Source organism: Camelina sativa, chromosome 3, assembly GCF_030686135.1.
Source record: "Camelina sativa cultivar CO46 ecotype springtype chromosome 3, ASM3068613v1".
NCBI classification, from domain to species: domain Eukaryota; kingdom Viridiplantae; phylum Streptophyta; class Magnoliopsida; order Brassicales; family Brassicaceae; genus Camelina; species Camelina sativa.
The window spans coordinates 11,573,748-11,598,002 of NC_141882.1; the positions used below are offsets into that span (position 1 = coordinate 11,573,748).

The 24,255-nt window shown below is 36.8% G+C and overlaps 6 protein-coding genes and 2 pseudogenes across 9 annotated transcripts; 5 read left to right on the forward strand and 3 right to left on the reverse strand.

Annotated features, from left to right (window-relative positions):
* Positions 1 to 4: 4 nt before the first annotated feature.
* Positions 5 to 1,997, forward strand: LOC104778906 (pumilio homolog 15-like; annotated as a pseudogene).
* Positions 1,998 to 4,648: 2,651 nt separating this feature from the next.
* On the forward strand, positions 4,649 to 6,596 carry LOC104776819 (uncharacterized). Its single transcript, XM_010500950.2, has 3 exons — positions 4,649 to 5,206; positions 5,428 to 5,778; positions 5,864 to 6,596. The coding sequence occupies exons 1-3, from the start codon at positions 4,799 to 4,801 to the stop codon at positions 6,416 to 6,418; spliced, it is 1,314 nt and encodes a 437-aa protein (XP_010499252.1). The 5' UTR covers positions 4,649 to 4,798; the 3' UTR covers positions 6,419 to 6,596.
* Positions 6,597 to 7,068: 472 nt separating this feature from the next.
* Positions 7,069 to 8,358, forward strand: LOC147946800 (protein TRIGALACTOSYLDIACYLGLYCEROL 5, chloroplastic). 2 transcript variants are annotated; one of them, XM_087503118.1, is made up of 5 exons: positions 7,069 to 7,215; positions 7,304 to 7,354; positions 7,475 to 7,519; positions 7,883 to 7,915; positions 8,039 to 8,358. In XM_087503118.1, exons 2-5 carry the CDS (start codon positions 7,315 to 7,317, stop codon positions 8,197 to 8,199), a joined length of 279 nt encoding a protein of 92 aa, XP_087359244.1. In that variant the 5' UTR covers positions 7,069 to 7,215; positions 7,304 to 7,314; the 3' UTR covers positions 8,200 to 8,358. The 2 variants fall into 2 exon arrangements, with proteins under 2 accessions (XP_087359244.1, XP_087359247.1); XM_087503121.1 differs by having other exon boundaries at positions 7,100 to 7,215; positions 7,307 to 7,354.
* Positions 8,359 to 8,424: 66 nt separating this feature from the next.
* Positions 8,425 to 10,248, reverse strand: LOC104776820 (uncharacterized). The gene is made up of 5 exons (XM_087503113.1): positions 9,912 to 10,248; positions 9,636 to 9,750; positions 9,018 to 9,518; positions 8,743 to 8,932; positions 8,425 to 8,641 (listed from the first exon to the last, which is right to left on the reverse strand). Exons 1-5 carry the CDS (start codon positions 9,986 to 9,988, stop codon positions 8,616 to 8,618), a joined length of 909 nt encoding a protein of 302 aa, XP_087359239.1. The 5' UTR covers positions 9,989 to 10,248; the 3' UTR covers positions 8,425 to 8,615.
* A 220-nt stretch (positions 10,249 to 10,468) lies between these two features.
* Positions 10,469 to 13,669, forward strand: LOC147946801 (uncharacterized; annotated as a pseudogene). Its single transcript, XR_015594663.1, has 5 exons — positions 10,469 to 10,584; positions 10,763 to 10,808; positions 10,984 to 11,314; positions 11,417 to 11,587; positions 11,780 to 13,669. The product of XR_015594663.1 is annotated as an uncharacterized LOC147946801 (transcript).
* Positions 13,670 to 14,497: 828 nt separating this feature from the next.
* LOC104776825 (uncharacterized) lies at positions 14,498 to 15,219 on the forward strand. The gene has a single exon (XM_010500963.3). It carries the CDS (start codon positions 14,568 to 14,570, stop codon positions 15,078 to 15,080), a length of 513 nt encoding a protein of 170 aa, XP_010499265.1. The 5' UTR covers positions 14,498 to 14,567; the 3' UTR covers positions 15,081 to 15,219.
* On the reverse strand, positions 15,101 to 21,158 carry LOC104776823 (transcription initiation factor TFIID subunit 4-like). 2 transcript variants are annotated; one of them, XM_010500958.3, is made up of 19 exons: positions 21,025 to 21,158; positions 20,851 to 20,917; positions 20,570 to 20,736; positions 20,371 to 20,472; positions 20,151 to 20,211; positions 19,336 to 20,042; positions 19,033 to 19,157; positions 18,814 to 18,877; positions 17,981 to 18,041; positions 17,143 to 17,849; positions 16,862 to 16,986; positions 16,623 to 16,710; positions 16,397 to 16,535; positions 16,249 to 16,304; positions 16,102 to 16,158; positions 15,893 to 16,021; positions 15,759 to 15,809; positions 15,518 to 15,677; positions 15,101 to 15,406 (listed from the first exon to the last, which is right to left on the reverse strand). In XM_010500958.3, the coding sequence occupies exons 1-19, from the start codon at positions 21,064 to 21,066 to the stop codon at positions 15,258 to 15,260; spliced, it is 3,057 nt and encodes a 1,018-aa protein (XP_010499260.2). In that variant the 5' UTR covers positions 21,067 to 21,158; the 3' UTR covers positions 15,101 to 15,257. The 2 variants fall into 2 exon arrangements, with proteins under 2 accessions (XP_010499260.2, XP_010499259.2); XM_010500957.3 differs by having other exon boundaries at positions 15,509 to 15,677.
* Positions 21,159 to 22,105: 947 nt separating this feature from the next.
* Positions 22,106 to 23,385, reverse strand: LOC104776826 (zinc finger protein ZAT10). Its single transcript, XM_010500964.3, has one exon. It carries the CDS (start codon positions 23,049 to 23,051, stop codon positions 22,308 to 22,310), a length of 744 nt encoding a protein of 247 aa, XP_010499266.1. The 5' UTR covers positions 23,052 to 23,385; the 3' UTR covers positions 22,106 to 22,307.
* Between the last annotated feature and the right edge of the window lie 870 nt (positions 23,386 to 24,255).

A 24,255-nucleotide genomic window follows, 5' to 3' on the forward strand; every position in this document is an offset into this window, starting at 1 on the left:
TCCAATGATTAATGGGAATGAAAGACGGGTGGAGTCTCCGTATCAAAAGATTTGCTGGGAGCTTTTAAGAATTTACGAGGAATCGCTTCCCTTGGGTGATTATTCACATGAAACCATAACATCTTTAATTTCCTCTGACTTGCAAGCCCTAGAAGATGAGTTTGGAAGATTTGGTGTCTCTGATTTAAGGGTTCATCAACAGCCTCTACAAGATAATCGTCAATTTCTCCTGGACAGTGGGGATCAAGGTATGAACGATGTGAGAATTGGTTTCCTTCAGATTCTCAGCAAAAAACTAGACGAGAACTGAGGAGTCAGTCACATAGATTGTGGTTTCCGAAAGATGATTGTGTTAATAGGTATGATGCTCCTAAGCTATATAATTATGATTTTCATGAACATAGTACTCGTGGTAGTGCCATGAGTTCTCAATATACTTCCTTGAATGGAAATTTTGGAGACATTCCTTTTACCCCAAGTAATCCTTTCTATGACCACCTTTGAAGTTATGTATTTGGTTATAATGGAATCCACACTAATCATGATACTATTTTATCACGTGCTAAAGACTGTATAGAGTCTAGTGTGTTGCAAGATGTGATTGCCAAGGGTTCAAAGGAGACAGTTGATGAGATATTTGATAATTTGATCTCACATGTATGTGAACTGATGGTTGAACCTTTTGGCCATCAAGTCTTTCAAAAGCTTATAGAGAAATGCACCGTTGAACAGATTACTCGGGTTTTGGATACACTCACTCAACAACCTCATCAGTTTGTTCGGGTTTGTGTCGATTCGCACGGGTACGCATGGATTTATGAGAAATAGTCTCACTAACTGCATTTTTATTTAACATGTATTTTTTTTTTTTTTTTTGAGATAACAGAGCCAATGCAATACAAGCTTTGATTGAAAATCTTTGTTCGATTGAGCAAATATCTCGGTTCATGGCAACTCTATGCCATGTTACACTTCAATTAACCAAGAACGCTAATGCTAATGTGATTATGTTTTGCCTTAATCAACTCTCTCCTTCACATAGCAAAGTAAGCATCTCGACGATATTTATGTAAACCAACATGTTTATTTTTTCCATTAAATTCATAGTGATGTGTTTGTTAGTGATGTTGTTCAAAAATTATATGATAACCTCGCCTACATAGCTTTCCAAACTTTTTTTTGTTGATATTTGAATAGACTACTAGTATTAGGTGTGTAAAAGTGTAACAAAGGCTTTGAAGCTCTTTTGCTTATCTTATAAGAAAATGAGTAAATTTTATTGTGTAAACCGGTTTGAACTTGTTTAATTATGATTTTATATTCTTTTTTCATGTATATGACGACAATAACTTATGGGAGTGATTGTTGAACACTGTTACGAAATTGCAACTGATCAACATGGATGTTTTTTTTATTAAAAAATGCATACAATGCTCTCGAGAGCTAAGAGACCTTTTGATTAAGGAGATAATCACTGATGCGTTGAGACTATGCATGAATTGTTACGGATAAAATAATATTTTTGATACAAGTTTTCTGAATTTTTGTTAATCATTTTCTATATCACATTTTTACTCTCACATCAAAATCTAATTTTTAACTTATCAGAAACTATGTGGTGCAATATGTGTTGGAGTTGGAAGATTATCATGTGGCAAGGGCTCTCTCAAAACATCTTGATGGAAACTACGTGCAACTCTCTTATGACAAGTATGGGAGTTATGCGGTGCAGAAGTATTTGAAAAGTAGAGAGTTTTGCTCTATGAGGATCATAATCGAGCTGTTATGTGATATTAATTCACTTCTTGTAAATCCTTTTGGGAATTATGTGATTTAGACAGCGTGGATTGTATTCCAGGTAAGAGATAAACATGATTCAAACTCGTTTCGTGTGGATTTAATTTATGTATAAACGTATCTTCTGTTTGGTACTGTTTTGTAGGATGATGTGCAAAACGTTTTGTTGTACCATATACATAGAAATGTTCCGTTCATGAGGTGCAACATATATGGGAGAAAAGTACTCGAAAAACTCAATCTTAGGACGTAGGAGAACATATCCAAAGAGAAGAAGAGACCACGATCAATTAATAAATGGTGTTGTTTGATTGTTTTTGTAGGTTTGTGTGAGGGTTGTTAATGTTTCTTTGTTAGTTCTTAACTTATAAATGCTTTAAGGTTTGTGTATTCGGTCTCATATATACTCTCATTAGTGAGAGTCATTCATCTACTTGCCATTAACTATACTTTTGAGAGTGTTCCAAAAACATATATCTTCATTCCGCTGAGTTATATACTAAGGCTTTGCCGCTTTGTTGATTGCACTACATTAATGGGTTTGGAAACATACGGATAATTAAAATTTAAACGTACGTAATCCAGTAGTACCCATAATTCTTTCTTTATGGTTAAACGTTAGAAAACAAGACAACATAAATACAAGGAATAAAAGTAGAAAATTCAAGTTGGCTCTAACCGTATACAATTATGTTTTAGCTAATATGAGTATTAAAATATACATTGTTATAGTATATACATTATTATGATATCATATTTTAAAATATTTTACTTTATATCATTTAAGCATTAACTCCTTGAGAGAGGGTAAAAGTAAACGAAATCTATTATATCCCCATAGAGATCACTTTTGAAAACTTCATATGACTAAATCTAACTTATATCATACGGCTGCATCACTTAAGACAATAAGATATCGAGAGTTCGGAAACAAGACACGAAATATACAATATGCATGGAAGAAAACCCCTTTAGTATATATATAACCATATTGATACCCAAGATTGTTGAAATATTAAATTGAGTAATGTCCATAAAATTGTTTGTTTTTTTGTTTGTTTTTAATCTGTGTGTTTCACTGTTTTGGGTCACTCAAAGATTGTATGCAAAAAAGTTGTCATTATCAATGGACCAAACTCGCATGCTCAACGTTTATCATCACCATTTATAATTACATACACCGACTCCTTTTATTTATTTATTATTTCACCGTTACTTCGCGCCTCACGTTGACGATATGACAATTTAATCATGACAAAAAGATAAGGAATATTTTTATCATCATCATCATATGCACCTCTCTTTTTTATTTTCCCTCAATAGCTACCAGAAAAGAGCACAAACTCACACAAGTTTGCTCAAGTGGGTATAGGCTTCTTCTTTACATGTTGCAGAATGAAAACCTGAATTTATATCCAAAATTATATGCAAGTTGTAGATGACAAAAAATTATATTTGAACAAACAATCATTTGATCTTTTTATGTGTGGGTGTGTGTGTGTGAAATACTTAATCAGACCATGCATGAATCTATTTTATTAATCTTCACTTATATCATCCATAATTATTTGTAACTATTACCTTCTTTCCCAGTTTGATAACTTATTTATCATTTTTTTGTTGAACCTTCAAAAGCGCACTTGAGAGAATGAAAATGAGTAGTACCATCGAACATGGTTATTGTGAGGTTAAAATGAGAATGAGTAAAAAAAACAACCATAGTCGTCTATTTTTGTGGAATAACCATTCTAATTTGGTCCCATGAATCTTGGCCTCTAACTAATTAAAAATTTCTCTACAAAAGTAAGACTATTTTTATCACAAAATTTGTGTTATGCTAACCTTTTGTGACTTATATGCTCATGCACATCATACTCGTCTATATATTGCTTTTAGCATCATCACACTCAACTGCTTTGTTTTGACTTTAATTTCCATCTCTAATAAGGGAATGCCTTTCGTGTTCCTTAAGGCTAATTGCTCACTAATTTCTGCTGCTTTCGAATAAAGTATTATCTTTATATGTTAAAAAGGGGTATAATATGTATATATGATATGATTTACAATATATTAAATTTTATTTTTCTTTTGAATAAAGCAATGAAACACCAATTATATTTATTTATTTAATGAATTCATGGTGGTTTAAGAGCTGGACTTCAAAGTACCAAAATTTGAATTTCCATTTTATCAATTCATAGTTAGTCATTGTTAATGCGTTGATCAGCAAAATTGTATGGCATTTAAAAAAAAAATTGTGAAACTTAGTTTGAACTTCCATCTGGAATTGTTTCCTTATTAACTTTTTTTTTTTCAAATCGTCACAACCTTATTTCCTGATAAAACCACCATACTCATTTTTATACTTTTGAGTTTTGACTAATAAAACAAATATTCTGTCTCTCTCTCCTTTCAAAACAAAACAAAACAAAACTGTATCTCTGAAGTTTTCTATTCATCAAATGTCGAACGACTTAAACATTGAGAGAAAGAAGACAATTTTTTTTTTGTTTTATACATATAAAATGAAGTAGTTTGTTGACAAAAAAATAAAATAAAAATTAGTAGTATTAACATTTATCAAGGAATTTAACATACATAAATAAATATTTTCCCGAATTCTCATTTGCTTGCCTACATGTAAATATATAATAATGAAACTTTTCAATATCTTTTAATTTAATATCTTAATTTATTTTGTTTTCCTTATGCAAAGCAATGATGATTCATAAATTCCTTGATATGTTAAAAAAAAATCGGAAAATCACTAAATTAAAAGAAATAGTTAAACAAAAACAAACAAAAAACCGTTAAGTATTAATTAACGGATAAAAATCGACATTTATAATTTGCAAACCTTCCCTTCAACGCAAACATTTCTCTCTCTTTGTTTTTTTTCTCATTTCACCAAACCAAACCAAACCAAACCAAACCTTCTTCATCTTCTCTCTCACACTACTAACAACAAACACTTCCTTCTCCTTCCTTACCTTCTTCGACTATGGATAAGAAGCACGGCGGCTTGTTCTCCAAATCCAATTCGCGGCGATCACGATCCAAGAGTCCAGTCAGAAGCGTCTCTCCGATCATCATCCGTCGTCGGAAAGGTCGTTACGTCACGCAGCCGGACCGCTACCACATGTCTGAGATGCTTGCTCCGGTTATAGAAGGTCCTGATCCAGACGGTGAAGACTCCGGAAGCAGTGGAGATTACTCTCGGTTCGAGAGACGGTGGTACAATTGGATGAAATGTCAGCTTCCTGTAGCTCCGCCGTCAGTTTCTTCGTCTTCCGACTTTAAACGAACGGATCTGAGGCTTTTGCTTGGTGTTCTTGGCGCACCGTTAGGTCCTGTTCACGTTAGTGCTCTGGATCTCCTTCCTCACCTCAGCATCAAGAATACTCCCATGGTGAGCTTTAATTTTCACTCTTCTTCCTCAAAACTAGGACAGTGTTGGTGATTACTATGCGCAAGACAACTCGAATCCCTAGGTTTTAGCTTGAATTTGGCTTGAATCTTCTTTTAATTGCATACTAGTAATTGAGTTTTTTTTTTTGTTGAATTGTGGTTGTCTCACTGTGTTGAGAATGAAAGTCTAATAAACTCTTTACCAATACTTGGAAAATTTAGGAAACATCCTCTGCTCAGTACATACTTCAGCAGTATACGGCTGCATCAGGTGGTCAGAAGGTTCATAGTTATGTGCAAAATGGATATGTTATGGGAAGAATCAGGACGATGGCCTCAGAGTTTGAGACAGGCTCAAAGGGTTCAAAGAGCAAGAATAATTCTTCAAAAGCTGTTGAGTCTGGAGGATTTGTGTTGTGGCATATGAATCCTGATATGTGGTACATGGAGCTTGTTCTTGGTGGGAGTAAGGTCCTTGCAGGTTGTGATGGGAAGCTTGTGTGGAGGCACACACCATGGCTTGGACCTCATGCTGCAAAAGGACCGGTTAGACCATTACGGCGTGCTCTTCAGGTTTGGCCTCTGGTCCCAAGGAAGCCGTCTCATGCATTTTTGTTTTGCTTGCGTAATTAAAATTGTTACTGTTTTGTATTTGCAGGGACTTGACCCGAGAACCACAGCGTATATGTTTGGAAATGCAAGGTGCATAGGAGAAAAAAAGATAGATGGAGAACACTGTTTCATTCTCAAGCTATGCGCAGACCCAGCGACACTCAAAGCTAGAAGCGAAGGGGCATCAGAAACCATAAGACATACTTTGTTTGGTTACTTCAGCCAAAAGACTGGTCTTCTTGTTCACTTGGAAGACTCCCAGCTAACCCGAATACAAAACAATGGAGGCGAAGCGGTGTACTGGGAGACGACCATCAATTCATACCTAGAAGACTACAAACAGGTAGAAGGGATCATGATAGCTCACTCAGGTAGATCTGTGGCTACGCTTTTACGGTTTGGAGACATGTCATCGGGACACAACACTAAGACGACAATGCAAGAAGCATGGGTCATCGATGAGATTGCGTTCAATGTCCCTGGCTTGTCTATGGATTGTTTCATTCCACCTTCAGAACTCAGATTTGATTCCCACGTTGAAGAGTTATCTCAAGGCCCCAGAATTAAGACATTGCACGGCTCCCGCCAGAAAAATGGGTGATGTCAAAAGAAACCAGGAGAGATCAATGTGTATAATTCATTCAAAAGAAACTTTAGGTCGATTATTCTACTTTGCTATTGTTGAAGCTAAAAATTCTTGTAGGAAGATGTAAATAGACCGCAGGAGAATCTTGTTCTTTTTGCCGCATAAATGTTTAGAGGAATGTGTATAGTCTCTATTCGAGAGTGCTGTCTGTTTTCATCATCAACCTAGTAAGGCCAGGCAAGTCCAGTCCAGTTTCGTTTTATATACTATGATAGAAGCAGACATCTATTTCACAGCATATAAAGAATGTTACTTAGTCATCTTCATCCAATACCAACTGGAAGGTGATGAATACGATCTTCCTAGAATTGTATATCAATAGATTCATAGTCTGACTGTGTAGTCTCTGTTGTAACACAAAATTACCCTTTTGGCTGTATTACCTTCCAAAAAGATGAGACATTAGTAATTTCGATATATATATATATATTGAGTTTAAATACTGAGTTCATATGGTAAACAGTTGAAATGAGAGACTAATCTACGTACATATTGGAGTAAACCATTTGCACCACAGTCGACCAACTTCATTTTCATGAAACAAAATCCTGTTGGAAAAGTTAGACCGGTTCATTAGTAAACCGGGTTGATTGATTTGGTACGTCGCTAAAATAAAATAAAAAATCCGTTTCACCTTTGCTTTCAACAGTTCAGGGCGTGTGCCAAAATATTTCAGTGAAAAGGTAGAGACGAGAGACTAGGGAGCAATCTAATCTACACCCAGATTCACCAATCACCAACAAACAAACAAGGTATCCTCGGTTAATTTTATATCAGACGATTTCTGATCTTTTGCCTCTCTGGTGATTCCTAAAATTGAGTTGTTTTTCTCTGGTGAAGAAGATTAAATAATGGTGCTCTCTGACTTCACTGGAGTTGGTGTTGGATTCGGTAATGCCCCCCCCCCCCCCCCCCCCCCCCCCCCCTCATTCACAATTCATTCTTTTTCCTTTTTGTCTTATTTGATTCGACTCGTAATTTTGTGAAATTGGAATTATCTAATCTATCTAGGGTTCGGTGTTGGCTGTGGATTTGGCGTTGGATGGGGTTTTGGAGGTTCCTTCTCAATTCTCTCCTTGTTTTTCTTCTTTATACTGTATTCGAATGAAATTGGGACCAAGCTGAGACGGGATTACAAGTTAAATTCCATAGAGAGTAGATTTGAATCGATTGAAGATGGAATGATCAAGAGAGACTAGAGCTAATTCATTTCAAGTTATTGTTAGTTTCACTTATATATAGAATCATTCCCATTTGGGAACATTATTACTCTCTGCTTGTTTAGTTTGGTGATTATATTGCGGGATGTCTCAAGTGAAGATTATGTAGGTCCTCCTCTATATACATTGACGGATTACATTGATTTTCTTATGTTTCATAGTATTTTGAAAACCTACTGAATTGGAGATTTTCTTGCAGGAATGCCTATGAACATTTTAGGCGTTGGTGCAGGTAAAGCATTTTCAAACATCTACTTCTGCTTCTTATTATACTTTGTCTGCACACACATGGATACACACACAAGTTTGTGATCTGCTAAATTCTAGTTCTGGCGCATTTATGTATTTTTTGAAGGTGGCGGTTGCGGAGTTGGTTTGGGCCTCGGGTGGGGTTTCGGGACTGCTTTTGGGAGTCACTACCGATCATCTAGACTTACATTTCAAGGCATCGAGTTAGAGAACACCAATAATAAACGTGAGGATAAGGCGGCCAACATGTCCAAAACCACCACTTAATAAGCAGTCTCAGATTATAGCCCCAGCTTGATTACATAGTAAAACCCTGCTTGGATTTGATTGTAAAAGAATCATCTTTTCTTCTTTCTCAGTGCATATCACTTCAGAGGTTCAGATACGCGAATCAATAATATATTCCGAACTGACTTTTTTCCACAATGTTCACAATCTTTCGATCTTGGGTTTTTCGTTCCAACGTACTCTACAATGTCTACTCAGTTTCTCTTTATCTCAATTCTCAATGAAACCCACTTCAAATAATCGAACCAAAAAAATCATTTCTACATTACAAAACAACCAATAACAGTGGAATTAACTGTACAGTAAAAATGAAGATTGCCAAATTCATTCGTCTCTTTTCCCGTTTACACACAAGATGACTTAACTCGAACGTGCTATTCCATACCACCAGTCTTCTACATTGAATGCACTGCGACTACCACTGCAATGACAAAAAAATAGATCATCTCAAAACTTAAAACAGGGATGCAGCAACAAGCTATGCTTCCTAAATATGGCATGATTCGGTTTAGCAAGTATTACCGATAAGAAAAACTAAAAGAAGAATCCAAATTGCAGCGTGAACCGATTTACTATATCGCATCCGATACTGAGACCGCTGAAGTTGCCTCTGCAAAGCTCCATACCAACCATGAAGCTGCTTTTGATAACAGTCCTCCTCACACTCCATACAACTTTTCCCCCTCTCTGAACCTCCTCCATTCAAGACTTGCTGAGAAACAGAAACAAAAAAAGAACATTCTTAGTAAAAGATTCATATAACCAGGAGGGAAAAGTAAGCCGTTAGAAGATCTTACTTGGTTAGCTTGGATAGGTAACAAAGCAGCATCAGAGTCTCCTTGACGATCTAAATCCTTCCACTTTCTAATGCAATGCTTAGACCCAGGTTCCATATAATTTAAGAAACCAGAGAAGCTAGGTACTTTCCTCGGAGGTCGAACCACTGGCTCCTCCTCACCAGGAGATTTCTTCAACAAACCGTGGTCAGAAACGACAACGTTCCAAGCAGTGAATTCAGCAGCACTAGCCGTCCTTCTATGACCATTGTTTTGGTTTACTACTTTGACAGAATCAGACGGTCCAGTCAAGAAGAGAGCAAGCTCATTACGATCATCTTCATCCAAACGAACCCATCTAGGAGTTCCTTTGCCATCGGATACCGCAGCTTCCTTGAGAGATATCTCGATTTTGGAAACCTGAGCTTCCATTGCGAATGTAAACTCACGATGCCTATCTCTAGTTTCATCACTCATACGATTGTCGTAGCTAGATTTCACAGCTTTCTGGAATTCATCTAACTACACCCAAAAAAAAAAAAAAAAAAAAAAAAAAACATTTACAGATTCTCACTTTGCTCTCTCAATCAAAAGAATTAGAAACAGAGTTGTGAGGGAAAAAGAAAGAAAGAAAGAAACCTGCCATTTGGTGGTTCCTAAAGCAGCGTGAAGATCCCTATGAAGCTGCTCTGAGTCCCATACATTGGAAGAGTCTCGTTTCGCATTGATCCATGTCCTGTACGCCGACTCCATCCTATAAAATTAACACCTCACATTGTGAGATTTCAGATCTATTCAATATCCTAATTCCAAAATCCGAAGCCAAAATCACACCAACGAACAATGAGAGTTGTGATTTTACAGATTAAAGACGAAAAAAAATTGGGAGATTGGGATTGGGAGAAGGCAAACAACCTGTCGGCAGATTCCTGAACCTCTTCAGCAGCGGGAAAGAAAGGATCTTTCTCCCACCGATCCAAACTCGTCGTCATCACTTTTGAGACTAATAATATCTTAATACAAAGAATGAGAAAGCTGACGGAGGAAGAAGAAGAAGAATTAATGAGAATCGTTGGAAGATGAGAAGAATCCCAGAAAGCCAAATACAGAGAGAGAAGAGAGAGTTTCGTCGAAAATGGGATCCAAAAGATTTCTCTCAGAGAAGAGAAGAGAAGAGAAGAGAGGGAACGTTCTTCTTCTTCTTCGATTAGCCCAAAATCCTTTACGGCCTTTCGTTACTTGGCACGTGCGTAATTAATTAAATTAGTACTAATTGCCTTTTGTTTTTTTTTTCAAAATTATTATTACTATTTTTGAGAGTAGTTTTTTTAAAAGTGAAATACTCTAAGCTATCACCATTTTTAGTTTTTGTTCCAAAAATAGCACGTTTAAATATTCCTAATTTAGTCTTTCTGAATATTGAGTATTAAAAGAATAATATTTATTATTTAAAATTCTCATAGAAAATCAAACTCATAATCTCTTTTGCATTTCTTCGGTGAAGCTTCTGATGAATCTTTTGATCTGAGATTTTCATTTATGATCTCATATTTTTCAATTAGTGTCGCTCAACTGAAGCTTCAATCAGGTGCTAAATTGATGGTTGTCATCAATTTCTCTTTCTTCTTCTTCTTCTTCTTTTAGGGTTTGAAATTGGGAATCGCGATTTCAAAGCTTAAAATTCTGAAATTCTTTGAATTTCAGGATGAAATTGTTTTGTGATTTTGGTTTTGCACTGGTTTGATTGTAGTGTTGTGCGTTTTCAGGAAAGCACCATCCACAAAATTCAATCAACTCATCTCTTATATAATTGTAAGTTTTTCGGATTTGATTAACGCAAGAATAGAAAATAGAAGTGAAGCATTTTGTGGGTGTTATCGGAAATAAAACATCAATTTTGCTGTAGTATACATATGTATTCTATGATGAATCATTTGTTGGTGATATGATGTTTTTGAAGGTTTGTCTAAGTTGTGTCTAATTATAGGTATGGTGTAAGTATGGTGGAGATATACTCTGTTTTTGGTGAGTGGGAACTAAATGACAAATTTCATTGGAGATTTTTCATCGATACAAACAAAGGTGGATCACTTTGTGAAGTTGCTGAGAATATCACATACAATGATTTAGTTGAGACTGTTTTTGAAGATTTTGGACTTGATGGTCAAGTTAAAGAGATTACACTCAGCTATGAACTTCCAAGGATGAAATTAATGGTACAAGATTCCCCACCGATCTTTATTCGCAACGACCGCCAAGTGTGCACTTTTATCAAAAAGATACAAGGTAATCTTGAAATAACACGTTTGTGTGTATCGGTAAGTTATATTTACATGACTTACTTTTATTTTAACTGTAACTTTCTTAAACTTATTCTTCACAATGATAGAAGTTTAAGCTATGTATGTTTATTTTTGTAGGAATTTCATCAATCATTTGGTAGTGACATCTCACTTTCTACGCCACATAGTGATACATGCTCACCTGCTGAAAAAGAAAAGACCAATAATTCATTTGTTTTGCCTGCTGCTCGAGATCCTATTTTGATCCTTACAGAAAGTTCACATCCGACTGTAAATGAAACACACAAGGTTAGATTCCTTAATATAAGTTTTTAGACAGATTTGATTTATTTTTAGGAAAACCTTCCTAAATCATAGAAATGATGAATATCAAGAATTTTAAGGATGAACTCCCTCATTTTTCCTAGGAACGATTCAAGAATAAAGCTATAGATACTTGCAAATGTCATTTTCCATTTACTAATCTATGTATCTTTCTAGGAACTTGATCGGTCTATTGGAAGTGATATCTCTATGACACATAATGATATAGAGATCTTAACAGCTGAAAAAGGAAAAGGATTTTATTCAGAGTATTTGGTTCCTGCTCCAGATCTTATTCCTATATCTATGGTGACTCGAGGGGCTGATGATATATATGTGAACAGATATTTCAAGAACAAGGAAGAGTTGATGTTGAAGATGAGCAAGTGGGCACTTGAATGGAATTTTGAGTTCAGATCTCTATGGTCAAACAAAACGAGAGTTATTTTGGGATGTGTTGATGATAAATGCAGTTGGAAAATGCGTGCGACTAGGATATTATCATCTGAATTCTTTGTGGTGAAGAAGTATTGTCATGAACACAATTGTGACACAACCCACAGGAATGCAAACCATAGACAAGCAACCGCAAAATTTCTTAGGAGATTTTACTGCATCAACTATGGAGAAAAGAAAGTTGGACTGAAACCAAACAGATTATGGAGTTGGTCATGAAAGATCATGGAGTATACATACCATACAAAAAAGCCTGGAGAGCAAAAGAGGAAGGTCAAAATTTGGTTAGAGGCACTGCTGAGGATAGTCATATAAATATAGCGAAATGGTTGTACATGGCAAAGGAAAAAAATCCAGGAACAATTGCTTACCTTGAGTTGGATCATGTGGGGAAATTCAAATACGTGTTCATCGCATTTGGCCAGTCGATTAGAGGTTTTTCTTTAATGAGAAGAGTGATTGTTGTTAATGGTATTTTCCTAAAAGGAAAGTATAAGAGAACTTTGCTAGTAGCTAGTGCACAAGATGGAGATTTTCACTTATATCCGATAGCATTTGCAATTGTTGATTCAGAAAATGATATTGCATGAAACTGGTTCTTTAGGTGTTTGCTCTCTATCATCCCTGATGCACTGGATTTGGTATTCGTTTATGACCGTGCTCAATCCATTGAAAAAGCAATTTTAGAATTGTATCCAGCATCCCATCATGGCATTTGCAGATTTCATCTCCTAAACAACATCAAAGTAAAGTTCAGGAGTAAAAGTTTCTTGCCTCTTTTCGAAGCAGCAGCTAATGCTTATACGTTTCAGGAATTTGAAGTTGTTTTTAGGGATATACAGAATTCTAATCCAAAACTCGCCAAATATTTAGAAGAGGTTGATTTCAAGAAGTGGGCCCGTTGTTATGCACCATCTAACCGCTACAATATTATGACAACCAACATTGTTGAGTCATTGAATTCCATGTTAAAGGATCCTCGGGAGCTGCCAGTGATTTCACTTCTTGAGACAATCAGGATAACCCTTACAACATGCTTTTATGAGCGACGGGAAAAAGCTTCCAAGCATAACAAGCGTGCTACACCAAATGTTACAAAGGAGATAATATTAAGGTTCAATGATGCAATGAAACAAGATATTTTTCAAGTGGATCAACATGAGTTTGAGATCAAAGACGATAAGAATAAGTTTGTTGTTCACCTAAAGAACAAGACTTGTACATGCTGCGTCTTTGACATTGATATAATTCCTTGCATTCACGCCATTGCTGCTGCAAAGCGTACAAACATGGATGAATACAAACTGGTTGATCATTTCTATTTGACAGATATATGGGCTAAAGCATATGCTGAGAGCATTCATCCGAGTAGAGATGTAAAGAGTTGGGTATTTCCAGATTCTTTAGCTGTATACTTCTGTGCACCACCACAAATTAGGATTAAGAGTGGGAGACCGCCAAAAAAGAGAAAGAGATCAGTTGGAGAGTTTGGTGTACCATGTTCTAAATCTCAAAGACATAAGTGCGACAAATGTGGTAGAGAAAGACATTGTGGTAGAAAAGGACATTATAAAAGTACTTGCAGATTTACAATATAATGATTTTTATGCATTTGATTTTTTTTCAATTGTTACTTAATTTATTCAAAAACACTCTACAGACATTTTTTATGAAAGGTATCATGAGTTTACAAGAGTCCTTTTTAAAAAACATTTTACGACAGTGTATGATTAAAGAAAAACTGTATATGCGTAATCTTATTTTTGATCAGTAATTCTTTGCGGAAAACTAGAATTTAATTAATTTGTATAAATATTTTGGTTTTATAAAGAAAAGGTTTATTTCATCACATCATTCATTATACAAATGAAAACATACATACATAATTTTTTTTTTTTTTTTTTAAACATACATACTATTCCATATTTTAGAAACTTTTCTCAATGAACAATCTTAATCTTATACAGTCTTCTAGCTACCGTTCACATCTGAAATTTTTAATTTCATTCCATTCAATTAAATAAATGCTTAAATATAATCATTTCTATTTCAATACCATTGTTTCCTCTAAGGCTCTCTGATCACACTCACGGCTCAGTGGCTCACCGTAACACCGACTCTATGTCTGTTCAAATAAGTTCACTGGACAGTAGAGAGAAGTCCCATCCACAGCTTAAATTTTTAACACTCTAAACCTATAATCAAATAATGTAGTAAGAGAGTGTCTGCGTAATGAAGTAATGAACACTGAGAAAATGTAGCAAAAGGTGTGGAAGAAAACATGCAAAACACACCCATCACTTAAAACCACTCTTGGTGAGTCACCATATACGCACCGCTCTCTCTCTCAACTGGCGCGCCCATGCTTAACCCACCACCTTTGTATTTGTACATTGTATATAAATAGTGATGTGTGTTTTTTTATTATTATTCAATCACAAATCCTTTTACTTACTTTCTCAGAAATTCTAACTATTAAAAAAAAATTGGGTCACTATAAGCAGCCATCATGGCTAGAGTGATGCTATGGTTTCTTGTTTCCTTGTATCTATGCCTCATTGGTCATATGATTAGCGAGGCTGCAAGAGAAGGTGCCTCCATGAGGAATGACGCACACTCCAGTGAGATAGGAAGAGAAAGTGCGCTCATGAGGAATGATGCACACTCCAGTGAGATAGGAAAGAAGAGTGTCCGACACGTATCCGGATTTAAGGGTGAGCTCACAGCTGGTGGTTATGGAGGGGGAGGCCCAGGCTACGGTGGTGGATACGGGCCAGGTGGTGGTGGTGGTGGTGGTGTTATGATCGGTGGTGGATTTGGCGGTGGTGCTGGGTATGGGTCGGGTGGTGGTTTAGGTTGGGATGGAGGCAACGGAGGAGGCGGTCAGGGATACGGGTCAGGTGGTATCGGAGGTGGAGTCGTCATTGGCGGTGGAGGTGGTGGGTGTGGCGGTTCATGCGGTGGTGGCGGAGGAGGATATGGACACCACGGAGCCAGCATGAAGGAATCAGGCAAAAACTAGAAGAAAACAAAACATGCAGCTTTCTTTAGGTCGTTTTAGGACGAAGAATAAGGATGTACTTTAGCATCTGACCATGTTTAACAGTTTGTAGTGGCATCACTTTAAATGGAATAAAGAACCAAATAGGTTCTGCAAAAAATGAATTAGTCCTAAAAGTTTCAATCTATTCTCTTGGGTTCAAACATCCGAGCAGATTCTATTGTATAAGCGATACAATAGCGTCGATCTCGCCATCTGAGGCTCTTTTTCCAGCACAGCAATCACATCCTTCACAGAGATTGACCGGACTTCTGTTAAACCCTGGTTCTTCCCAGATTTTGTGCCACCTACCAAAAAATTCGAATCAGCAATTAGGAGGAACACTAAACATAAGAATAACCAGCAACAGAACTGAGATTTGTTATTTCAGATCATAGAAACGGGCTTACCAATCTCACCAGAAAGTTTCTTGGAGTTTCTTCCTGGCCTTGTAGAGGATTTATTCCGACGTGCTTCTGCCATAACTTTCCATTTTGAAAACATATCATCTTCTCCAAAGGCTGCATGAACAGCAACATTTGCAGCCTTAGCTCTCCTCTCATCTGCTTCCTTCTTTGCCTGACTTATTATGAAACCTCGTTTAGTATATGTATGTGCAAGTGTGCGCAGGTTTATGTAATTGGCTCAATTTTTATATACCTTCACTTGTCTGGAATGGTTGTCTTCTTTTTCAAAATCATTGTCTTCATTCTACATCAATGAAAATTATAAAACAAGAATTTATTACTGGTAACCAAGACAAGTAGACAACAGATGTTGAGCTTAGGACAAACCTTGGCCTTTTCTTCTCCACCATGTTTCTTTTCCCATTCCTCTTTCACCTTCCGATTCATTTCATTAATTTCTTTCCGGATATCAGACGTGATAAAAGTCTGATGTCTACACTTCTCAGCATCAGTCCGCTGCAAAAGCATATTTTAACTTCAGTAAGATTCAGACACAACAAGCATTAAGCAGGCAGGAGAAGAAAAAGTAGACCGACCTGCTTTGATATTCGTATTATATTCGACAATAGTCCCCGCATCCTTTCCTCCACGCACTGAATGCACAAAACCATGAGATAAAAAAAAACAGAAACAAGAAATCTAAATTGAAGGATAATAATTCCCGGCAGATGTAGATATCTCACCAGAGACAAGCACCGCTCTACATCATGGTCTATATGCTTTAAACCACTTTTTGCCACTGTCATATATGAAAATATATATAAAACTTCTTCTCCAAGTGATTCCAAATAAAGATCAAAGAAGCAGCTAAAAGATGGGTTGAAACCCAACTAATTTCTGTCAGTTTTCTCTGCAGTGGAATTTTCTGCAAAATCGTTTTTGCTTCCTCTTCATGCACAACTCCTCGAAATTCTTTAGCAACACGACTGTTTTTTTTAGGCCCAGAATCTAATAATTGTTTTTCCTCTTCCTGGAACAGATACAAAAAAATAATTTAGTCCATTCGTTTCTCCATATCCAGGTTTCGATTAAGAAGTGCAGCTACCAGAAAACATACCTGAAGATTGATGCCACTGACAGCAGTTACATCATTAAAATTTTCAATACTTCGATCTGAAGAAGTTCCACATAGTTTTTGCTTCTTTCTGTAAAATAACACATTCTATAAGACTTCAATATAATTACTATAAATTGCAAAAATATGAGGAGATTATCAAAAGGCAAACATAAAAAAGGAAGAGTGATCTATGGACGCTGTAAATACTTCCTCTTTCACAAACCAGCCAGCTCTATTACCTTGATGGTGGCATCGAAGAACTTAGTGCCTTAAGAGGTTTCTTCTGACCAACAGAAGGCATGACCGGTGTCTTCCTGACATTAGCTGCTGTGTGAATGGTCCCAGATGAGGCAGGGTGATATACCTGATGAGTACACAAACAACTTTATAGTGAGATAAAAGTTCAAAGACAAAACAAGGATAAACAGAAGCCAGAGTGGTCCAAAATATAAGCACCACAAAACCAATGCAACCAAATTTCATTTGGATCTGTCTTTTAAGAGTATAATTTATAAGTTACCATCGTGCTAGATCCCAGATGTGTTGTCATTGAAGGAGAAACAGAGCTTGCAGAGGTGGTAGATGTGGATAAAACCATCTTAGAAGACTGCTTCTCCATGTCATCATTTGAACTAATTGAAATAGCCTTTTTCTGTTCCAGCGGAACATTAGTCACGCCTTGCTTCACCAAAGTTAGAGGCTTCTGTGCCTGGTCAAAACTTTGATCACTCGAATTCTGCTTCATATGGACTACTGATGAGAAAGGGCCCACTGTCTGGTCCTTGGTAGCTGATTCTTGCCTAGGAGTAAAATCTAGAGGCATGGATGAGTTATTTTGGAAGTTGGATATAGGGCCATCCTGTACCCTACTTGGACCATTTACAGAAGTTTGCCTCTCAAACTTGAGTGCAGCCGTCATGTTTATCGTAGACTTGGTCCCCCCTTCAACACTGGCTGGTACCACATTCTGATTGTTAGCCATGTGCTGGAAATCAGGAAGTCTCGCTCTCGGCAATGAACCAGGAGAATTGACATTTGTCCGTGGGTATGAATTAAGACTTCCAGAGTTGGTATCCATATGAAAAGAACTAGATGGGAGCTGCGCGTATTGCTCAGGATGCTTATTTAATGTCTGAAAAGTAACTGAACTGTTTAAGGTTCCTGAAGTTGTAGAAGGTAGTTGGTTAACTTGAACTACATGGGGATCAGAGTCTTGAGCACTGATTTCTGCAGTTAAAGATTGAATCAGGCATTGGGTTTGTATGCTACAAGGAAATCATAAGATAAGATCTACCAGAAAGTAAGAAGATCTATGATAGCTGCAAAAGTAAATGGCTTCAGCTGAATAAAATTTATACCAGCAGATTTAGACACGCTTCCATGGTTTGGGCGTCCAGGTACTTTGATCCCCATATTTCCCTAATGACATATATAGTATTATCAGTGAGCCAAAATTCCAAGACAAAAAGTATTCAATACTGATTACTATTGCAGCACTTTTCAAGTGCGATTTCTTTCTCAGCACACGTTCACATGCGACATTTTTCACTATGTTCCAAATCTACTTAGCGTTTACATAAATCTATCACTGAAACATACCAGACGTAATAGCAATCCAATTTATAGGGTTCCTATCACTAATTGCACTTTATCTGCAATACTGATAAGATCTGGAAGTACAAATTTAAGACCATTTTAACAGTTCCCTGGAAGATGTTAGAGAAGTTCGGATAAAATGAGGCAACTAAGAACAGGAAACCCCTGACTAAACAGGCAACACAGAGATTTAAACAAATTTCATAACATCCATTGAACTGCTGAGAGATGAGGTGAATTAGCTATAGGTATAATGGTCAAGGATCCCATTCTTGATGGCAAGAGAATTCAATGTTCTGAATATAACAATCTGAAGCACTATACATATCAAATTAATGACCAAAATTACACCAACCAATTTCCTTAACTCCTACATATTATAACAAATTAGTTTACCAAAAAAAAAAACTGTTAAACAGAAGTATATGCTCAAAAGGCTCTTAACTGAAGCGTCACCAGTTACCTATGTTAAGACCAATGCTATGTGCTTACAAGCTAATTGTACATAAATATATAAACTAAACTCTACTTAGGGTCAATAATTGAAACTCATTGAAGTACTTATACTCATTGAAGAAAACTAAAAGAGTAGTACCGGTTGTAACTGATACTTTTCAATACTCCGATCTGAAGAAGTTCCACATAGTTTTTGCTTCTTTCTGTATATTAACAAATTCTATAAGACTTCAATATAATAATTGGAAATTGCAAATAAATAAATAAGAAGATTATCAAAAAGTACAGATGAAAAAGAAAAAGTAGTCAATGGACGCTATAAATAATTCCTCATCCACATTCCAGCCAGCTCTATTACCTTGATAGTGGCATCGAAGAATCTAGTGCCTCAAGAGGTTTATTTTGACCAACAGAAGGCATGTCCGGTGTCTTCATGACGTTAGCTGCTGTGGGAATCGTCCCAGATGGCGGAGGGAGATATAACTGATGAGTACACACAAACAACTTAGATAGTCCATTTACTCTTCACAGCAAAATTTTGAAGCAAAAAAAAAGGACAAACAGAAGCCAGGGTGGTCCAAAATATAAGACAACTAAACCAATGCAGACATCAACCAAATTGCATTTGTATCTGTCTTTTGAGAGTATAATTATAAGTTACCATCGTGCTAGATCCCAGATGTGTTGTCATTGGAGGATAAACAGAGCTTGCAGAGGCGGTAGATGTGGAAAAAACCATTTTAGAAGACTGCTTCTCCAAGTCATCATTTGAATTATTTGGAATTGCATTGTTCTGTTCCAGTGGAACATTAGTCACGCATTGCTTCACCAAAGAGTGAGGCTTCTGTGCCTGGTCAAAACTTTGATCAATTGATTTCTGCTTCACATGGACCACTGATGAAGAAGGGCCAACTGTCTGGTCCTTGGTGACTGATTCTTGCCAAGGAGCAGAATATAGAGGCAGGGACGAATCGTTTTGGAAGTTGGATACAGAACCATCCTGAACCGTACTTGGACTATTTACAGAAGTTGGCCTCTCAAACTTGGGTACTTTCGTCATGTCTATCTTAGACTTAGTCGGTGCTTCAACACTAGCTGGTACCACATTCTGATTGTTTTCTATGTGCTGGAAATCAGGAAGTCTCGCTCTCGGCAATGAACCAGGAGAACTGAAATTTGTCCCTGGGTATGAATTAAGACTTCCCGAGTTGGTATCCATATGAAAAGAACTTGAATGAAGCTGCATGTATTGCTCGGGATGCTTATTTAATCCCTGCACAGTAGCTGAACTGCTTAAGGTGCCTGAAATTGTAGAAGGCAGTTTGTTAACTTGAACTTCACTAGGAGCAGATTCTTGAGCACTGATTTCTGCAGTTAAAGATTAAATCAGAGACTGGTTTTGTATGCTACACAAGGAAATTATAAGATAAGATCTATAATTTCAAAAGTAAATGGCATCAGCTGAATAATTTATACCAGCAGGTTTAGACACTTTGTCATGGTTTCGGCGTCCAGGTACTTTGATCCCCATATTTCCCTGATAACATATATAGTTATCAGTGAGCCAATACTACATATATATCTATCACTCGAAATCCTATCTATAGGTTCCTTATCACTAATTTTGCAGTTAGAGACAGCTAAAAGAAATTCATTGCAGAACTTATAAATGCTAAGAAAATTGAAAGCATGATACCGGTTGTAACTGATGCAGTTTTCTAATTACTGATCTGATCATCTGATCACCAACAGCAACCTTCAGATGTCGTATGAGCCTATCTGTTGTAATTTCTTTTCTCTACAATAAAAGTATGAAAAAAAAAAAAAAAGTAATGTATTGAGAGAGTCTTCCATCAGAGTCCCAATTCATTCATATATGTTAAAAAAAGCCTCACCTTGAGTTTACAGTACAGGTTTTGAAAATGACTCTTTCTATCTTTGTTGAGGTCTGTTAAGATACGAAGCAAATCAGAAACTCGTGCTGGTGTAAGACCATGTTCCACCCCACGAGCATGTTGGCTACTCATATTTGGCAGTTTCATACACTGAGGTCGATGTATCCCTGATTCATTACCAATAGGATTGTTTATAGACTTCGGATCACTCAAGAAAATCAAAAGTTTCAATAGTTTTTTGCACACAGTTTCGCATATGAATTAGGGTTTTCAAAACGAACCTTCGATATCTCGAATCAGAGCTTCCTGAAACATGTTCATTTCATCTTCCGAATGCTGAAAGTTATCCTAACGACACATTTGAATGGGGTGGTAATCGAATTTAAGATGCTTCGAGACACAGAGCCAAGACAGTACGGAGATGGAAAAGGAGAGTAGGGAATTCGAAATCTAACCTTTTCGTCTTCTTCGAGGAGCTTGACGATGGAGAGATCCATGGTGGAATCTAGCTGTGCCCAACGTCAAAGAGCTCAAACGAAGAGGGAATTTTACAAAGGAAACGAATTTGTTGAATCCCCAAGATTCCCAATTTGCGCAAAGTTCTTTTTTTATATATAGAGGGAGGTGCTGATGAGAAACCGTGTCGTTTCCGATTTTGGTAAAGCACTGCGCGGCGTTTCATTGAATTTCTCGTTAAGTGGGCTTTAATTATATGCTAGTGAGAAAGCCCAATGAATATATCGATAAAAAATTAATCTCTTTTTTTTTTTTTTTTGAACAAAAAAAATAAAAAATTAATCTCTTGAATATAACATAACACTTCAGAAAAAGAATTGTGATTCAAACACTTTTAGATGAAAATTGTATTCTCATAGTTATATCACCAAATTAGATAATATTGGTTACCTCCTAATATCTCACACATTTTTACTATAGGATTTGTTTTTACACCTAGATTAGTCTTTAAGGAGATTAATCACTAATGATTTGAGTATTCATCCACTAGGAGATTAATCATACTTGTGGTGTGTTCTTATTGGTACATGACTTAGTCATTTATCATTTACAAGATCAATTTTCCAAAAGCAATAGCAATAAGGGTGTTTCTCCATGGACTGCAACCGGAATTTATTAACTTTTCCAAATAATTCGGCAACTTTTCTGTTGTTTTACAAACCCCCACAAATTTATTGTCAAGAAAAAAAAACCATAACATAATTTTTGTTCAAATTAAAACTTACGCTAAACAGTGCTACCGAGTAAGCTATACGACCCGTCAAGAAAGGCTTTTTCAAACCAAAAATGTTAAGATAAAAGTTAAAGTTATAAAGTTTTTTTGTTTTGTTTTGTAATGCAGTCTTCCGTGAGAAAACTCGCATCTTTTATTTTCCCATACAGCTTTCAAAATGTGACTCTCAGAATATGTGGATAGTAGTAGAAACTAGAAGGTTCTTGATTATGCTTATTGCTGTATATGATTATAAAAAAAAAATTGAAAACAGAGACAGAATTGTGTAGTGGTATCACTTCATACTATTCAAATAAAACTCAACGCGTAATCGATTAATGGAATAATATGTGGTAAAAGAATCAAGTTGAATGAAAGAAGGACAAGAATTGGAATCGGTCAAAGTCCAAATTGGTATGTACAGTCAACAAATTCCTACACAACTCTCTCAACAGTGTATGTAACAAACGAACAAATCTTATCGTCTAAGTTTTTATATAATTTTCCTCCTCAAAGCTGAAGTTTGACCGGGAAGTCAAACCGAGGCTTCTTGGCCGGCATAGGGCTCATCACTTCGTCGTCTCCGTTGACAGTCGAGAACTCCGGTATCGGAGGGATGTTGAGGTCAAACCCACGGTGGCTGCTGCTGACGTGGCTGGTAGACCCTGCACCTTCAGAATTGGACACGCTACTACTGTTGTTGTTGGTGCTGTTGTTGTTGTTTCCTTCGTAGTGGCACCGCTTGTGTCCGCCGAGAGCTTGACCGGAAGGAAAAGACTTGTTACAGATCGAGCAAACGTGTGATTTCCCACTTCCTGTAGTCACGGCGGATGTGGTTGTTGCCGACGACGTTGACTGGTCATCTCCTCCTCCGCCGCCGGAGTGAGTTTGTGATAAGTTCTTTCTGTGGCTCGCCTTGTGACCACCGAGAGCTTGGTAAGACGAGAAAGTCTTGTCGCAGACGGTACACTTGTAGCTCAACTTCTCCATCGTCTTATCAGCCGTCACAGCCGCCGCCGGAAGAAGAGGAGGAGGTGGTTGATGATGTTTGCGATCTCCGTCACGAGCGAGAAGCATGAGGCAGAAAGCTAGATACTCTTCCTCAGTGAGGTTCTGGTGGTGGAAATCGGATCTTGATCTCTTAGATCGCTTACCCTTGGTCCAGTGCTCAACTCCATGGAAGACTGAAGAGTCTTCGAAGAGTGGAGGAATCGGAGAAGCTAATCTTGGTGAAGTAAGAGCCTCGAGCGCCATTAAGTTAAAAGTTTCTCTAAAGATATCTCTGTCTCTGGGATACTTAGTTTTGAAGGTTGCTTTTGTAAGATTGGTAGTGAATAAAAAATGTGAGAGATTGTATTGAAGAATAAGAAAGGAAAGAGTGTATACATATATAGTAGGTGGAGTGTGAAGAAGGAAGTTGCGTGACAAGTGGTAGGAAAGTGTGAAGAGTGAAGGTGGCGATTAGATAATTACTTCCTTTTTTTTTTTTCTTTTTAAATATGCGGACCAAAGTTGAAATGAAAGTATCTAAAATGTTTTTGTTTTACTTCGGGGTAAAGAGAGAAAAATAATTTGGGCACGTTTGGTTTGACCTAGTACACGTGTGCAAGTAGTGTGAGAGAGCAAAAGAAGAGGTCGGCTATGATGACTTTTTCCTTCAATTTTAGTGATGCCGCCTTACACAATATTCTAGAGTTTTTGTGGTTGTCATGGCTGATGATGGTACTCGTATGGTACACGTTTCGGTTTACTTTTAAGAAGATAGATAGTTATAACTAGTAACTAGTTGACAAAAAAACAAAAGAAAGTCTTTGTGAACTACTACTAACCAATATTTGCAACAACAAAAAAAAGCATCTTCGGAAATATCTTTACACAAAGATTCATTTGGAAACGTGTTACATTAAAAAATCAAGCCAAAAAAATTAGGTAAACTAAACTGTTCGATACATAAATAAAGTTGAGCTGCTAGTTCAGACTTGCTGTTTGTGTCTAAAAAATGGTTCGACCTTTGCTGGATCGTAGATTAAATTCTAACAGCCTTAAAGGTCAATAATAATATTCGAATGATATTTGTTTTTGTTGGGTATGTGTATGATTAAAGACGAGAATAAGAATCTAAAATGCCGAAATGTAAACCGTTCAAAGCTTTTGAACAGTACTTCATATTGAAAAGGTGGAGGTAAGGACTAGTGGAGAGGGCTGAGACGGTAGCATGATTAGTAAAATGACTATTTCAAGCTTCCACAAAGTCCAATCCACCAACTATATAATTAAATTAAATCGAAGGAACCAACATTGTTGGTAACTTGGTACTACTACACTAATTTATTACTAATATTATTTATATCTCTGTGTGACAGTGTAGATGTGGGAAACGAACTACATTTGACTAAAACAAAAAGCGACGACATTTGACTCTTCCTCATTTCTTCACGCGGCGCCCACTTCTTCTTCA

Excerpts from the sequence above, each read along its gene's own strand:
- LOC104776819 (XM_010500950.2), top strand. The coding sequence starts at position 4,799 with ATGGATAAGAAGCACGGCGGCTTGTTCTCCAAATCCAATTCGCGGCGA. Across the intron at positions 5,207-5,427 it reads GCATCAAGAATACTCCCATG|GAAACATCCTCTGCTCAGTA; the intron begins GTGAGCTTTAAT and ends TGGAAAATTTAG. Across the intron at positions 5,779-5,863 it reads CATTACGGCGTGCTCTTCAG|GGACTTGACCCGAGAACCAC; the intron begins GTTTGGCCTCTG and ends TTGTATTTGCAG.
- LOC147946800 (XM_087503118.1), top strand. The coding sequence starts at position 7,315 with ATGGTGCTCTCTGACTTCACTGGAGTTGGTGTTGGATTCG. Across the intron at positions 7,355-7,474 it reads TGGAGTTGGTGTTGGATTCG|GGTTCGGTGTTGGCTGTGGA; the intron begins GTAATGCCCCCC and ends TAATCTATCTAG. Across the intron at positions 7,520-7,882 it reads CGTTGGATGGGGTTTTGGAG|GAATGCCTATGAACATTTTA; the intron begins GTTCCTTCTCAA and ends ATTTTCTTGCAG.
- LOC104776820 (XM_087503113.1), bottom strand. The coding sequence starts at position 9,988 with ATGACGACGAGTTTGGATCGGTGGGAGAAAGATCCTTTCTTTCCCGCT. Across the intron at positions 8,933-9,017 it reads TACCTATCCAAGCTAACCAA|CAAGTCTTGAATGGAGGAGG; the intron begins GTAAGATCTTCT and ends TCTGTTTCTCAG. Across the intron at positions 8,642-8,742 it reads TCTTTTAGTTTTTCTTATCG|TGGTAGTCGCAGTGCATTCA; the intron begins GTAATACTTGCT and ends TTGTCATTGCAG.
- LOC104776825 (XM_010500963.3), top strand. The coding sequence starts at position 14,568 with ATGGCTAGAGTGATGCTATGGTTTCTTGTTTCCTTGTATCTATGCCTC.
- LOC104776823 (XM_010500957.3), bottom strand. The coding sequence starts at position 21,066 with ATGGATCTCTCCATCGTCAAGCTCCTCGAAGAAGACGAAAAG. Across the intron at positions 16,536-16,622 it reads TCAGTGGCATCAATCTTCAG|GAAGAGGAAAAACAATTATT; the intron begins GTATGTTTTCTG and ends TATCTGTTCCAG. Across the intron at positions 16,159-16,248 it reads TAGAGCGGTGCTTGTCTCTG|TGCGTGGAGGAAAGGATGCG; the intron begins GTGAGATATCTA and ends TTGTGCATTCAG.
- LOC104776826 (XM_010500964.3), bottom strand. The coding sequence starts at position 23,051 with ATGGCGCTCGAGGCTCTTACTTCACCAAGATTAGCTTCTCCGATTCCT.